The sequence below is a fragment of the Telmatherina bonti genome (assembly GCF_933228915.1).
Source record: "Telmatherina bonti genome assembly, chromosome: 21".
In the NCBI taxonomy this organism is placed as follows: Eukaryota; Metazoa; Chordata; class Actinopteri; order Atheriniformes; family Telmatherinidae; genus Telmatherina; species Telmatherina bonti.
Genome location: NC_136630.1, coordinates 24021961 through 24036914, shown reverse-complemented (window position 1 = coordinate 24036914; position 14954 = coordinate 24021961). Strand labels below are relative to the sequence as shown.

At 35.9% G+C, this 14954-nt stretch overlaps 1 protein-coding gene across 1 annotated transcript in view; it reads right to left on the bottom strand.

Moving 5' to 3' along the window:
* LOC306771458 (zinc transporter ZIP11-like) overlaps window positions 1-14238 on the bottom strand; it is a gene marked incomplete at both ends in the record, with an annotated part of 169835 nt that extends 155597 nt beyond the window's left edge. Inside the window, 2 exons of the mRNA XM_079260624.1 lie at window positions 7997-8035; window positions 14131-14238. Coding sequence (XP_079116750.1) covers window positions 7997-8035; window positions 14131-14238 — 147 coding nt within the window. The remainder of the gene's footprint in view (window positions 1-7996; window positions 8036-14130) is intronic.
* Between the last annotated feature and the right edge of the window lie 716 nt (window positions 14239-14954).

Genomic DNA, 14954 nt, shown 5'->3' with positions numbered 1-14954 from the left:
AAGAAAATTTTGCCTGCAGCAGAGGGAAAAGCAATTGTTCTGTTATATCACATCCAGAAGTGAAGCGCAGTGTTATTCACAGCACAATGCAGGAGCAGCCCATTTCAAAGAGAATGTGGACAGAGATTCTCCTCTACCTTACTAGTGTTTACTTGCAGTGGCTTAAACATTCAAAGTTGCATTGAGGTTTATTTAATACACATACTCATTGACCATTCTGCTAAATGCATCTAGTCATTTCATGACCACCACAAACTACTAATTAGCCAACCACAATTAGTCATGCAGACATGGATTTGCTGAAGTCCAAACTGTGCATCAGAATGAGGATGAAAAGGGATTTAAGTGTTTTTTAACGTGGCGTGGTTGTTGGTACCAGATATGGTGGTCTGAGTATTTCAGAAAGAGAAAAGCAACAGTAACTCCAAGAAGCACTGGTTTGATCCAGGATATACAGAAAAGCATCTCTGAACACACACCACAAGTCCAACCTTGAAGCAGATGGGCTACAGCAGCAGAAAACCATACCAGCTGCCACTCCTGTCGTCTAAAAACGAATAACTGAATCTACAATTCACGCAAGCCGTGTTTCCATTACAATTTTTTTGAAAGATAAAAGCAATATTTACAACAAAAATTGCGATTTAGGTGTTTCCATTGAGCGGCGTTAGAACTCAGTTCTCGTAAAATCTCGTTAACCGGACGGGATTTTTGTGGCTTATGCCAGGTAGTCATGCAGAGGTATTTTGAGGTTTCTTCTTGCTGTGAAGAATTTGCTGCAGCTTTTCAAAGAGCTTCTGCCTCGTCTCCTTTACTAAAATTCTAACATTTACTGTTGTTTCTTCTATACCACGTTAATTTTACCAGATATGAACTCATCACGACACCCCTCCTCCCCCAACGTCACATCAGCGGACACGTAAATGCGAAAAAGTGTTTCCATTATACTTTTGTGATATACTTCTGGATCAAAAATTCGAAAAAAACACTTTATGAAGGGGTAAAAACCTTATAGTGAGATTTGAGACTTTTATTGACATGTAGGCATTTCCATTTTTCTTTGTTTTTACTGTAATGTTTACTTTTTGGCAATTCTAGATGTAAACGCAACTACAGACTCGCCATAACTGGAAAAACCGTAATTATATAACATTTTTCTACTCATATGTTGCTCAAAGTACTTTTACACTACATATCACATTCACCTATTCACATACACACTCATCCAGCAGTTGTACTGTTATAAACTAAGTGCCTTTCATTGATCACACACACATTCATACACCAATAGGCAATATCAAGAGGTAACTTGAGGCTCAATGTCGTGCCCAAGGACACTTTAGGATGTCGTCAGGGGAAGCCTGGAATCGATCCACCAACTTTTCTGGCTGATCAACTGCTCCTCCCTGAGTTACATAAAACATAGCCTGGTCTGATGAGGATCCATTTCAAATGCCACTTTCAGATGAAAGGATAAGAATCTGATCTAAACAACAATAAATGTTCCCTACTGGCTTGTATTATCAAGTCAGTTCAGTTGGTGATATAATGGTGATATCTAGATGTGTGGAGATTATTTCTTGGCACACTTTCGGTAACTTAAACATCACTGCCTACCTATTGCTGCTGACCATGTTCATCCATTTATGAGTACAGAGTACCTATAGTCTTAAAAATGATTTAACTCATCCAAGTTTGTGATGAAGCAACACATTAAGGCGGTAACCCAAAGCACCAACACAGTTTACTGAGATAAAACTCAGATAAAATTATTAAGTTCTTTTTGTTGCCATTCACAAGCTTAGTAATTACTTTATTTTAATTGGCAATTTTGTTTATTTGCTTAACTTTATTTGTTTACTTTCTATTGGTGCTGGAGGGAGCAGTGTGAGCGCTGGGGGGCAGGAGTCGGCTCTGAGACAAGCCGAGGCTGCTACCTTACCAACTCCCTCAGGGGGGAGAGCATTAGTTTAGTTTGGTTTCTTTAAAGGTAGAGTATGTAAGATTTTCAAATTTTTCAAAAAAGTTAACTAAAAAAATAACTACAATCATAATTAGATAGTTTTTTTTAAACATGTAGGTTCCAGTCTGTCCATATTTGATGTGTTATTAAATTACAAGTTTAATTAATGACAAAGACCTTTCTTAAATGTTTGCTTAACAGTAAAAAAAAAAAAAAAAAAGTGCTTTTTGTCATTTGTCATTAATTAAACTTGTAATTTAATAATGCATTGAACATGAACAGACGGGAACCTAGATGTTCAAAAAACTTTCTAATTATGATTTTAGTTATTTTATTAGTTAATTAATTTTGAAAATATTGAAAATCTTACATACTCCACCTTTAAATGTTTGTTATATAAATTTTTTCACTTGATCTCTTTTGTTAGCAGTTTTGTTTGAATAATTAAACTAATTGCTAGGCTGTGTTTCAAGATTTAGTTCAGGGGTGTCCACCTCCGGTACAAGAAGGCCACAATCCTGCAGGTTTTCCTCACATCGTTGCTCCAACACACCTGACTCAAATTAATCAGTGATTGTGCAGAACTTCATAGGCTGATGGATCCATTCAGTGTAAGGCAGGTATGCTGAAAGAGGGATACATTGAAAACTTGCAGGACAGAGGCCCTCAAGAATGAATTTGGACACCCTTGGTTTAGTTTATTTGTCAGTGTGTGTTACCATTTTGGGTTTTGTAACTGGGCTGATCAGTTAGTATTTAAGTTCCCCTTTGTTTCTTGTTTGTTTGATCAGTCGGTTCTTTGTCAAGTTGATTTTGTCTGTGTTACCTAAACTGTTAGTTTCAAGTTATTTTGAGTTATCTTAGGATTTTGATTGAGCTTTTGTTTAGTTGACCTCTTTAAAAGGTCTAATTTCTTTTGGTAGAATATTATTTTGGGTAAATAAAACCTGGTCCTTTTTGAAGCCACCTGTTTTTCTCATCCTTGACCAACTCGGTCCCTCACATAGTTAGAATTAGTGGGCTGTTAAGACAGATTCTGATCTAGGGAGTGGTTGGGGTATGGGTGCATTCACATCCGGAGGCAGCACTATTCCGGTCCGAGACTGCATTCAGGCTGCACTTCTCAAACGAATTGGCCCTTTTAAAAAACGTGTTTCATTCTCTACCAGAGGCAAAAAAATAAATGAAGCTGCATCAGATTGTCATTAGCTGGTTAATCAGATCAGAACTTAGACCAAATACCTTCATGTTTTTCCCAGAAGTTATTTCCCGTCCAGAGCCATCTGTCATCCCACACCTGTAAGTTTCGGTTCTATTTACCCACTGGTGGAGATTGTGCACTGAACCCACAATGCAGGAGGACCGAGTCTGCTTCTTTAAGCCTAACCACAAACGTTTGGTGCATTTACCCAACCCTAATTGAAGTGGACTTTCCAAGCAAACTGACTTGGATTCAAATTAAAAAGGCTGATGTGAATGTGCCCTTTAGGGGCCTGAACAACTCCCCTGATCCATGACAGCACCTCTGGGATGTGGTGGAACAGGAGATTCTCATCATAGATGTGCAGACAACAAGTCTGCAGCAACTGTGAAATGCTCTCATCAACATGAAGCACAATCTCAGAGGAATGTTTCCAAAACCTTGTTGAATCAATGGGTGCACTCATACCAGGATAGTCCGCTAGACTTGGTCCGATCGGGGACTCGGCTCAGTTGTAGGGGTGTGTATCCATGTGGACCAAGATTGTGTTCATGTGGCACTTTGGTTAAATGAGCCAAACCTTTAAAATCCAATCGATTCAAACTTTATTTCTTGAGCACTTTTCATGCCACGGGCAACACAACATAAAATCAAGTCATAAAGATTAAAACAAACAGTAGATAACAAGACATTTAAAAACAAGAAAGACACAAGCTCTTTCCACACACTCATACACACACAGGGACAGAGAGCAAACACGCCCCCCCAACCCCAACATTCCCCGAAATACATCATTCCCTCAATACTGTCTCTTTAATCAAACGTAGGTTAATAATATATAAAATAATATATAAAATAACATGTCCCCATTCCTCCAAAAGGTGGCGCTCCACTAGTATTTAGCAAAAGAAGAACAAGACTCACATGAAGAAGAAATTCTCCTGAGAGCTAAACATTGAGATGAAACTATTGCTGTTTTGGGTTTTTATTTCGTCTTATGTAAGTATTCAGCAGAAATGCACTACAGCAATGGATGCAGTACCAACAACAGACAAGACAGAGAAGTCTAAATGCCATCACTATGTATTTATCCACAATGCAATGCTACGCTAAATGCAGGAAGGGACTTTTTTGTAGTCCACTTCCTGCATTTGGTTTGTTTGAAGCAGACCAAGACCTGTTTGTCGGCAGACCGAGTCTGCTTCTTTGGTCCGAATCAGAATTCGTTTGGTGCATTCACATCTCCCCAAACAAAGTAGACTTTCCGAGCAAACAGACTCAGATTCAAATCAAAAAAAGCTGATGTGCTCTACGACACATAAAATTAACGCAGTTTCGATGGAAAATGGGGTACTAACCCAAGGTGGATTGAATACAGTGGAGCGTAAGTGTGACATATTTACCATCAGTGGGAAAAACAACAGGAAAACCCACTTTTCCTCAGATTTATTAATTTATCTGAAGCCAAAGCAAAAAAGCAAAAACCTTATATCCTGAACTGTAACATGTGAATATGAATTTAACCCATTTGTACTTTAGAAAAAATATTCAGGGAGTAAAAGAAATGGAGATAATGCTTCATTCGTTATTCAGTCCACAACAAGTGACTGAATAAAATCCTTTCTTTAACTGACTTCCATCTCTTTCACCTTCTTTCACTCTCCATCAGTTGTGAAAAAGCAATCCCTAGAAAGAAAGGACATTTTTCTTTGTAAATTCTGTAAAGGGCAAATTGATTTTGTCCAAACCTTTTCCCATCTCCACTCAGCACACTACTGATATGGCTGAATGGTTGGATTTGTTCAATATAAAAGCCAAAAAGAACAGCCGTCACTCTTTTTGGTGCAAGAAGCAAGACAAAACTGAACACTACAGCTGAAAACATCCATGCTTTGACTTCTTATCCAGAACATTACTTGCATTTTCTGGAAGAGCTCGAGTTTCTATCAGAGGCAAGTTAATAAAAACTACAGAAAACTTCTTAAAGAGCTCATTATGTTAAGAAACTTGATAATAATTGTAGAAAACGATGGAAAAAGATGATCAAGGCAAGAAACAGATACATGAAATGTAAGGAAGCGCATCAACATGAGACTGTTAACTCTAAGAGGCTCTGCTTGCTTCTATTTATAACTCGACACGAGTAGTCGTGCTGAGTGGATAACTTAATGAAAAATGCATTTCAGAAAGATGTGCAACTCAGAAAATTGGATGGAAATCCAGCATATGTTTTTCAGTAAACTCTAAACTATTCCCTGTTTACTAGCATGTAAAAGATCAACCGCAAAGCTGGGAGTGCAATTGATTAGCTGTTAGACCAAAACAGTGATAGTGCAGGTGAGAGCTGAGATTAGATCTTTCCTGCCAGCTTCACTCCCAAACGTCAGTGAGATCTCGTCACTTAGCGTTAGTCTTATCACCTCAATTATCTGAGGATGTAATTATCAACATACTCACGACCAACAGGAAGAATTTCAATTAAGTTCAACCAGGATTAAGGATATGATAGCAGATGCAGAGCTATGTTGGCTTCCAACACCTTGCTGAATCTATGTCAGGGACAATTATAGTAGTAGTAGTAGTTCTGGAGAAAAAGGAGGGGTTTCCCACATGCTACTGGCAAGGTTTACAAAGTGGTTTACAAAATGTATGAACATGTAATATATGTAATACTATATAATTAATAATATATTATATAATTAATAAAATTAATAATACTAATACTATATAAATAGTAATCAACTATATTATTATATTACAATAATATAATATGCAATAATGTAATAATATGTAATACAAAATGTATGAACATGTATTAACAGGTTGAAAAATAATTGAATTTACCTTCTGGTCATGTTTTGTTAAACCTGGTTGGATAAAAAGAAGTGCTTATAAATGTTCTTCAAACTGTCGGCATAGAGACGAGGAAGATGCTTGTTTTGTTTCAATATGGAGGGAACTCCATTAAGAGTCTCAACAGGAACACACTGAGATCGTTGCTCTCATTTGAGCACAAGAACAGCTTGACTTTCAGGCTGTAAACATCATCCAAAGCTTATTTGATCTCTGAAGTAGTCGGCAAAAATAAACCTCTGCTTCTAAAGCTTTGATACAGAGTAGCTGGTGAGTGTATGCAGAATATTAAGGTTTATGACCTCAGGTTTTCTTTCATTCCAGAAACTCTTAATCGCTTCAAACTCAAATGTTTCATGAACTAAAAATGGGTTTGGTAAGACTTTCCCCCTCATTTACTAAATAGGAATCTAGGAATATGCCATCTGGTGCCTACCTCTATCCACCATGAAAGTAACAGCTAGCAAAATCTATTCTGACTGTGGGGTAACAACCACTCTCCCAACAGCAGCTTGGGCCTACTCTACAACTCTGAACCACTTGGTTTTAATCAATCACTGAAAAACTGTGTTCCTACTAGTGTTTATCCACTTTACTCAAATAACTGTTTGGTTTTTATTCATTTTCTTAGAATGAGCCATTTATAATCAAAATGCACTGGATCTATGCCAGCTGCCATATTTGAACCACCATATTTACTACGGTGACTCTGAATGGACAAACAACTCTGTGAAGTGAGAAGCCTCTGAACTTTAAAGGTGCAGTATCTCTGTTTGATAGATGTTAGAGCACTGTTTGCAATAAGTAACACCTTAAAAGACAGTAAACTTGTACACAATGTTGAATGAGTCACTTGTAGTGTAGTCATTCCAGCACATAAGTGGCATAAGGTCACTAGATCCACTGGCAGATGAAAACATGTTTATGGTTTTAGAAATTTTGGCCAGTGATGGACACCGTCCGTTCACAACTTTGCTTGACATTTGAAGTCATTTCTATGCCCATGTTTGCCACTAGATGTCATTAATTATTTAATAGTGTACCTTTAAGGAGCACTTGCTGGCCCTCCACTAGTTCACTAACCTGTCTTCAATCGTTGAACTAGCTTGCCATTCAACCCCTACAAAACAGCTGTACATTTTACATTAAAATTCAATTTAAATTTTAAGGCAGATCAGCAACGCGAAAGAAAAATAACTGAAATAATCTACAGTGCACAGACGGTGTGACTGTCTTATAAATGGCTACACAGAGATTCAATATATCATATAAACTTTGTCCAAATAGTAAAAAAAAAACAAAAAAAACTAGAAGTTGTTCATCCTGCAGTTGTTTTCTACAGTTTATTTTTTTTGGAAATAGAAATTCTTTCTAAAATTTTCATTAGTTCACAGCATAGCATGAATAAGTCTTGTCTAGAAAAATCACATTGATATTTATACATAAACTTTGTATAACAGAGCCAATTATAAGTATTTCATATACTTCAACTCAAGCAGCGACTCCGAACCCCCAAAACAGGAAGTCTTTAAATGAAAGGAAAAAAGGATAAACTGGATATATTGTATTTGGAATTTGGAAATAAGTGATTCCATTTTTTTATTTATCATATTTATTGTCATCATTCTTTTATGTCAAACCTCTGTGCCAGTTTAGAATACCAATCATTTTCTACGTTGACACACTTAAAAAATATTGGTCCTGAACAGATTCCCCTGCAGGAATAATAAAAAAGTGTAACTCAAAGAGTCGGAATCAGGATGGCTTTTTTAATATATCTTTATGCATAATAAGGTCAAGTTCTGCCACAGGGGAATGTTTTTTTCTCAAATTTAATGAAATAATGTGGTATTTGGACGCATCAGGCCTTGATTTGAGCCTGGAGTGCAACATCCTAAACAGTATCATATTGCAGCATCCTCCTACCTGTGCTTTGTGTGTGTCAGTTCACAAACAAGATCAGAAGAAGTCTAACTCACCCCGGCTGCAAAGCCTAAACTTCCATCCAAGATGCGCTTCTGGAAAGGGCAGACAAGAAAGGAGAGTGTGTGCAGGTCAGTGAAATCAATATCCTGAAACTCAGATGGTAGAAGAGCAAACATCGGGTTGACCCCTTTTTGTCAACCTCACTGGTAAAAATTACAACACTGTCGTAAGAGGCAGAGGTGAAACTAAAAATGGGCAACCTGTCAGCAAAACCATCCCGTCAGGAGGCGGGTTTCATGTGAAGTGCTGCAACATGGTCTCATAAAACCCCTCTGAGAGAGAAGTCGCTGCAGACACACACTTACAACGTGCTGTCTGAATGTGCTGCTTTCATACAGGAGGTCATTAATCCATCGGCGATACAGAGACTTCCAACACCATTTCAAGGTTTAAATTCTTACTATGCTGTGACGATATGTTTTTGTCCCGATTCAATTCGATTCCGAGATGTTGGGTGCCGATTCGATTTAAATTGCGATTCTCAAAATTCTTCAATCTTGCTGATTTTTGTAGATTAAAAACAAAAAAAAAAATTATAAAACTTTTTTTTTGCTAGTAATTTTTCTTGATTCCAATTAGGAAAAAAAACAACACAGTAGCCAGACTATCATTCTGCTGCTATAATGCCCAAGAAGACAAGTAAAAAGATCAATAAAAACAATAAAAATGACAACATTTTTATCGCGAATTAATTATATTTATTTGAAAAAAAAAATTTTTTTTCACCAAAAAATTGATTTCAAAATTGTGAGGCAAAAAATCCAGATTTTCAATTTTTCAATTTGATTTTCCCACCCCTAATTCTTACCATACCATTTATTTTTTTTATTTCTAAAGCACTTTAAAAACAACAAACAGCTGACCAAAGTGCTGTACAGTAACAACAAGTGAATAAAAACAGCATAAGAAAATAAAATTAGAAGACTAAACATTTCAGCAATAGGCTCTGACTTTACTTCGTATAGCTCAGACCCTAATAACAATAGTGAAATAAACAAATACATAAAAAACAGAACAGTGAAAACTACGTACAAGGACACAGATAACAACTCAGTCTTGTTCAAATGACAAATAATAAAAATGTGTTTTTTGACGACTTTTAAAAACGGCAATGGAGTTAGCCTGTCTAACCTGCAGAGGGAGGCTGTTCCAGATTTTTGGAGCTAAAACTGAAAAGGCTCCGCCTCCTCTGGATTTACAGGTGTTTTAGGGACAGTGAAAAGCATCTGGTCTGCTGTGGTGTGTAGGGATGCAGCAGGTCAGCCAGATAAAGAGGGGCAAGGCCATTAAGACACTTAAAAACAAATAAGAGAATCTTAAAATTGATCCTAAACTGAACAGGAAGCCAGTGAAAGGGTGCTAAAACCAGATATATGTGCTCACGTTTTCTTGTGCCGGTTAAAATCCTCGCAGCGACATTCTGTACCAGCTGCAGGCTGGCTCAAACTAGACTCAGTTAACTTCTTCTCCCCTCATTGGCTAACGACTGCAAAGCAAAGACATGTTACAGGAATATACCCCCTTCACAATCATCAATTAATCACGTAGTTGTAATTATCTGAGGTAATCTTGATCCGTATCTCCATAATCGTCCTCATTCATCTGTATGAAAGAGGGTGAAACTAATGTAGAAATGTCATATTTCCCTTTGTCTCAGACAGAAAAGACTGATAAGTTCTGAGCAACTGCAAACTGTGCTTAATGAAATAATTCTCCGTCTGAATAGGTCTCCTGTACAATGTCAAATCTGCTACATTTAATCCATTCAGTTTCTAATTAAAATTCTAAGAGTCTAAAAAAGAAATTGACTCTTTTTTTTCCATCTATAACTGTGTTTGTTTCCAAAATATAGCTGCCTTTTATTTTAATCTTGAAAACAATGTCAATTTTAAAAAATGTTGTTATCTTACAGTAAAAATGGCAAGAGTATGGATATTTTATCCTCTTCAATTATTGCATTTAAGAGATTTTTATGCTTGAAATTTAGTCTAAAAGGAAAACTTACATTTACAGAAAAAATCAGTTTTTTATCAGATATCAGGAAGAGATTCAGTAAATCTCACAAAACACCTTCAGGATGCAAACTAGCAGTTCCACTTTTTGGGAAAAAAGATTTTTAAAAAAGAGGGGTTTTTTTTGCTTACAGTTTTGTAAACATGCATGAAGATAAGAATTAAATTGTGAAACTTAAAAGTGCACATGAAGATTTTTTATATAAAAATAAATACATAAAAATATTCATTTTTCAAAGCTTTGATTCCCTGAAGCATCTCCTGCTGATCCGTAGAACTTTGAGTCACAACGTAATTTATGGACATTGGGTCAGTAGAGACCATTTTTATTTTATTTAATGTTCTAATAGTTCATACTATTTATTTCCACAATTTTACTAAATCCAATAAGTTATTTCTTTGTGTCCCAGTCCCTTTTTCAATAAATCAGTCGATCCACTTTATTGTCTAAATACAAGTAACACATAATTTAACTCTGTCAGCATTATAAGAAACCTGACAGACTTTTTTTCTTTTAATATGCATTTTCATAAATATTACAAAGGTTTCACAAATCAGAAGCTGTGGGTTAAAGAATCTACATACTCTGTAGAATAATGCGGTCTACATTTGAGCCTTCCAAGTTTTGCATTTTTTCAGCAGGACCTGGTCTAATGAGTCCTGGATGGCCTCATTTGCATTTTCACAGATAAAGTAAAGACCCACAAATCAGACAATGTTAATTAATCTTGATGATTGGTATTTGAACAGCTACGTCTCATCAGACATTCTAATAATAAAGAAAAGCACAGTATATGCTGATGAAATGAGGGTTTTCATTAAAATGCAATATTACAGTCATGAAATTCAAATCACTACAAGCACAACCCATATATTTAGATATAACAAATATTTAGATTTAACCAATATATATTTAGATATAACCTATATATTTAGATTTAACCTATATATATTTAGATATAACCTATATATATTTAGATATAACCTATATATTTAAATATAACCAATATATGTTTAGATATAACCTATATGTTTAGATACAACCTATATATTGAGATAACCCATATATATTTAGATATAACCCATATATATTTAGATATAACCCATATATATTTAGATATAACCTATATATATTTAGATATAACCCATATATATTTAGATATAACCCATATATATTTAGATATAACCTATATATATTTAGATATAACCTATATATATTTAGATATAACCTATATATTCAGATATAACCCATAATATTAGATATAACCTATATATTTAGATATAACCTATATATTTAGATATAACCTATATGTTTAGCTTTCGCTGTTGCTTTTATTGCCTCGACATACTGGTGAACTCTCCCGGTGGATCTTTTCTCCTGCCAGCTAATTGCTGGGACAAGCTTAAGCTTCTTCTCTACAGGAATAAGAGGTATAGAAAAATAATGATTGACTGTACTGAGTTTACCGTTTCGCTTGACTGGAGTACATTGTTTATCTCAGCTATATATACTGTTTTATTTGTGGCTAATATTTTTCCCCTTGCTTTTACGTTTTGTTTTGTTTTTTTTAACCCCAGTGTTTGCCGCTCCTTTCCTCATTGGGACATGCCATGCTGGGGGTCAATGCCTGTTTGGCCTGCAGTGATGCCACGATGACCCCCTTGTCTGAGTGGCTCTGTGTGCTTCATCTGTATGAGTGTGTGAGAGGTTATGATGAGGAGATGTGTATTTATAATTTGGTTAGGTGATATACATTGTGAATTGTTATTATGTGAAGCAGTTGGTGGCGTTCTTTGCTATGAAAAGTGATAGATAAACCAGAGAGTATTTTATTTCATTTGGTTTAAATCTGGAATGAGAAGGTGGGATATTTCTGTGCTCTACCTTCAACTTTCTTCTCCGGACCTGTCTGTGACGATACTGTTGCAGATATTATTCCCATATCTGACCATTTACAGTATTTTGTCCTTCAGATTGAGTCAAATGACTTTGTTCTTCTTATCAAAGTGTCTCAATGACAGAAGTTTATTTAGTCTTTTACTGCATGTTGACAGCACTGCCTTCTGCAAGTTGGCCTTCCTGACACGGCATAAAACAGTTAAAGAAACCATCATTTATTGCTACAGAGTTCTTTATATTCCTGGATTCTCACCAGAAACCCTCCTGCAACAAAAACAATCAGCAGGGGACCTTATTTTTAAAACTTAATGAGACATCCCCAACTGGACGGTCTCATACAGTTCATGCAGCTGAGATATTACATGAAAATTACATGAAACATCACATACTGTACACGCCTACTGTAGGCCTACTACTCTCAGTGCAGTTCGACAATTGTCGACTTTAAACATGAAGAACGTGCAGAACACAACAGCAGCCTGATACATTAACCACTCAAACGCAGGGAGCATCAGTGGCCTGTCTACTACATGCTCTGCTGTTTAGGTTGTAGGGTAGGGAATGAAAAGATCTAACTAACCTCATTTCTAAAAAACTTCCACATCATTTTACTCTGAGGATGCCGAGGTCAACTGGTCACATCTTCTTCAACAATCCAAGATACAAAGACAAAGATCGAGCTGAACGTGGATCAATAGTCTGGCTGTGACAATATGCTTTTGTCCCAATTCAATTCAATTCTGATTTTTTTTTGGGTGCCGATTTGATTTAAATTCTTCGATCTTGCTGATTTTTGTAGACTAAAAATTGTTAAAATTTACAAAACTTTTTTTGTTCGTTATTTTTGAGAAAAAAACAACACAGTAGCCAGACCATCATTCTGCTGCTATGATGTCCAAAAACACAAGTAAAAAAATTAATAAAAACAATAAAAATGACAAAAATTTTATAATGGATTATTTTTATTTATTAAAAAAAAAAAAAAAAAAAAAAAAAAAAAAAGATTTTTTTCAATATTTTAAAATTGTGAAACAAAAAATCCTGATATTTGATTTTTCCGATACGATTTCCCACCCAAAATCAATTGCTCAGGATGGGAGATTGAGTTGGACTCAACTCAATCTGTTGGTTTCCTTATATAGACTATTATGAATTGGCCTTCATTATGTTTTCCCCTCTGTCTGTAAAGCGTCTTGAGATGGCATTGCCTTGATTTGACGCTATATAAATAAAGTTGAATTGAATTGAATTGAATAGTAACTTTCATTCAATACAAAATATACAGTGTCAAAAGAAAATACATCTGTGTTTTACAAGAAAGAATTTAGCTTATATTAAAGATGGGAAACTCCATGCTTGCTTTGCTGCATGCACGCTGACAAGAATGGTGTTAAAATAAATCATGTTTGTGTCATCAGATCAGAACACGATGTTTTTCAGGGGTTTCCAGTGTCTTGTAGCTTGCTCTTGTTTGGCTACTCTGTTATGATATCCTGCTTGGTCAGGTTCTTCGTCAACCCTCTACAAGGTTTATCCATCTGCCTAAAGGAACTTTAGACTTCCTTGAAAGCAAAAACCTGCCGTCTAGGTTATCTGTCTGATCAAAGTATACCAGTATGGACAAGAACTGATTGTTATAATGAAAAAAAACCTGATTGAGGCTCTTTTTTTTTAGCCTTTGTCATTAACAAAATAACAAACACACCACGAACCTGTTTGTGCTTCATTATTGTGAAGAATTGAACTGAATCCAATTTAAAATGACTTCCAAACCAAAGAAAAATGGGAAAACTTGGAAAGTCACAAAAACTTTCCTTTGGCAACATATCTTTGTGTTGAGATGTGCCCATTAAGCTGTGCTGGAACATTGAGAACATTAAATCAAAAGGGATAGCTTGAAGGGTTGTCGAAGTCTCAAATAAATGGAAAAACATCTGCTTGTTTTTTCCGTAGCTCCAGTTTTTGTTTTGATTGTATAAATAAGATGAAAATGCCAATCAAGGAACTCTGGAGATGCCGACGGGGGGATTTAGTTTCCTTTAAACAAAGATAGGCACAGTAATTCTTCTGCCTCCAACCTTTACATCAAGCTAGAAGCTTACTTGCTATTTGCATGTTCACAAATCTGGAGGCTGGTATCAAGTTTCAAATTAGGTATTTTGAAAACATTCCTTCCGAACAGTAAATAAACTGAGAATAGGAGCAGCATTGGTACCTGTCGACTGGAGAAGACAAACACTAGGGCGGCTCCAGCAGCTGTCAGACCCCAGGTAAACAGAGTTCCCAGCAGGGCCTGGGTCACAGGGCTGTAGCCTTCCAGCATGGTGCCAGACCTGAACAAACAGCACAGCAAAATGACATTGTAATAAAAAAAAAACAAGCAGATAAAATCTAAATTTTATTCTTCCAAGGTGAAAAGTAGAAAACAGTGGATTGTACGCCCTCAAACAAAACTAAAAACAGATGATTACTTGTGTTTAATTTGCAAATAAAACTAAGACTAACAAAAAAAACAGAATAAAAAAACTGAGACTGACTCCTCTTAAATCAACATGTTTCCTTAAACCTTTAGATCACTTGTGTGACACACTCCCACTTTGTTTGTTTTATCATCTGATGGAGCAAATAAGCATCAAATCCTGTTTGTTCTGTGTTGCAATATCCTGGACTTGACCAAATCCACAGGGGCAGACCCATTATTCATGTTGTTATCCATTAAAACATTGTCAAAATGCACAAACACGACGCATAAATTCAGTTTGCCTTAAATACTGGATGATTTGTTTTTAATTCACATTGCTCATTACATATTCATTTTCATGTCTCTAAATTGGGTGTACTTGGAACAAATTACACAGACCACTTCCTCATCAATCCAGCCTGGGAGCTCAGGAAAAGCAACCACTTCAATTAAAACTCATAATTACAGGATATTGGTAATGACAGAATGGGGTTGTGACACTAGTAAGTTATCTGCAACAAACTTCTAGTCATATATAGTTTGTATTGATTATAAATTCATCTTTCAATGTGTAAACA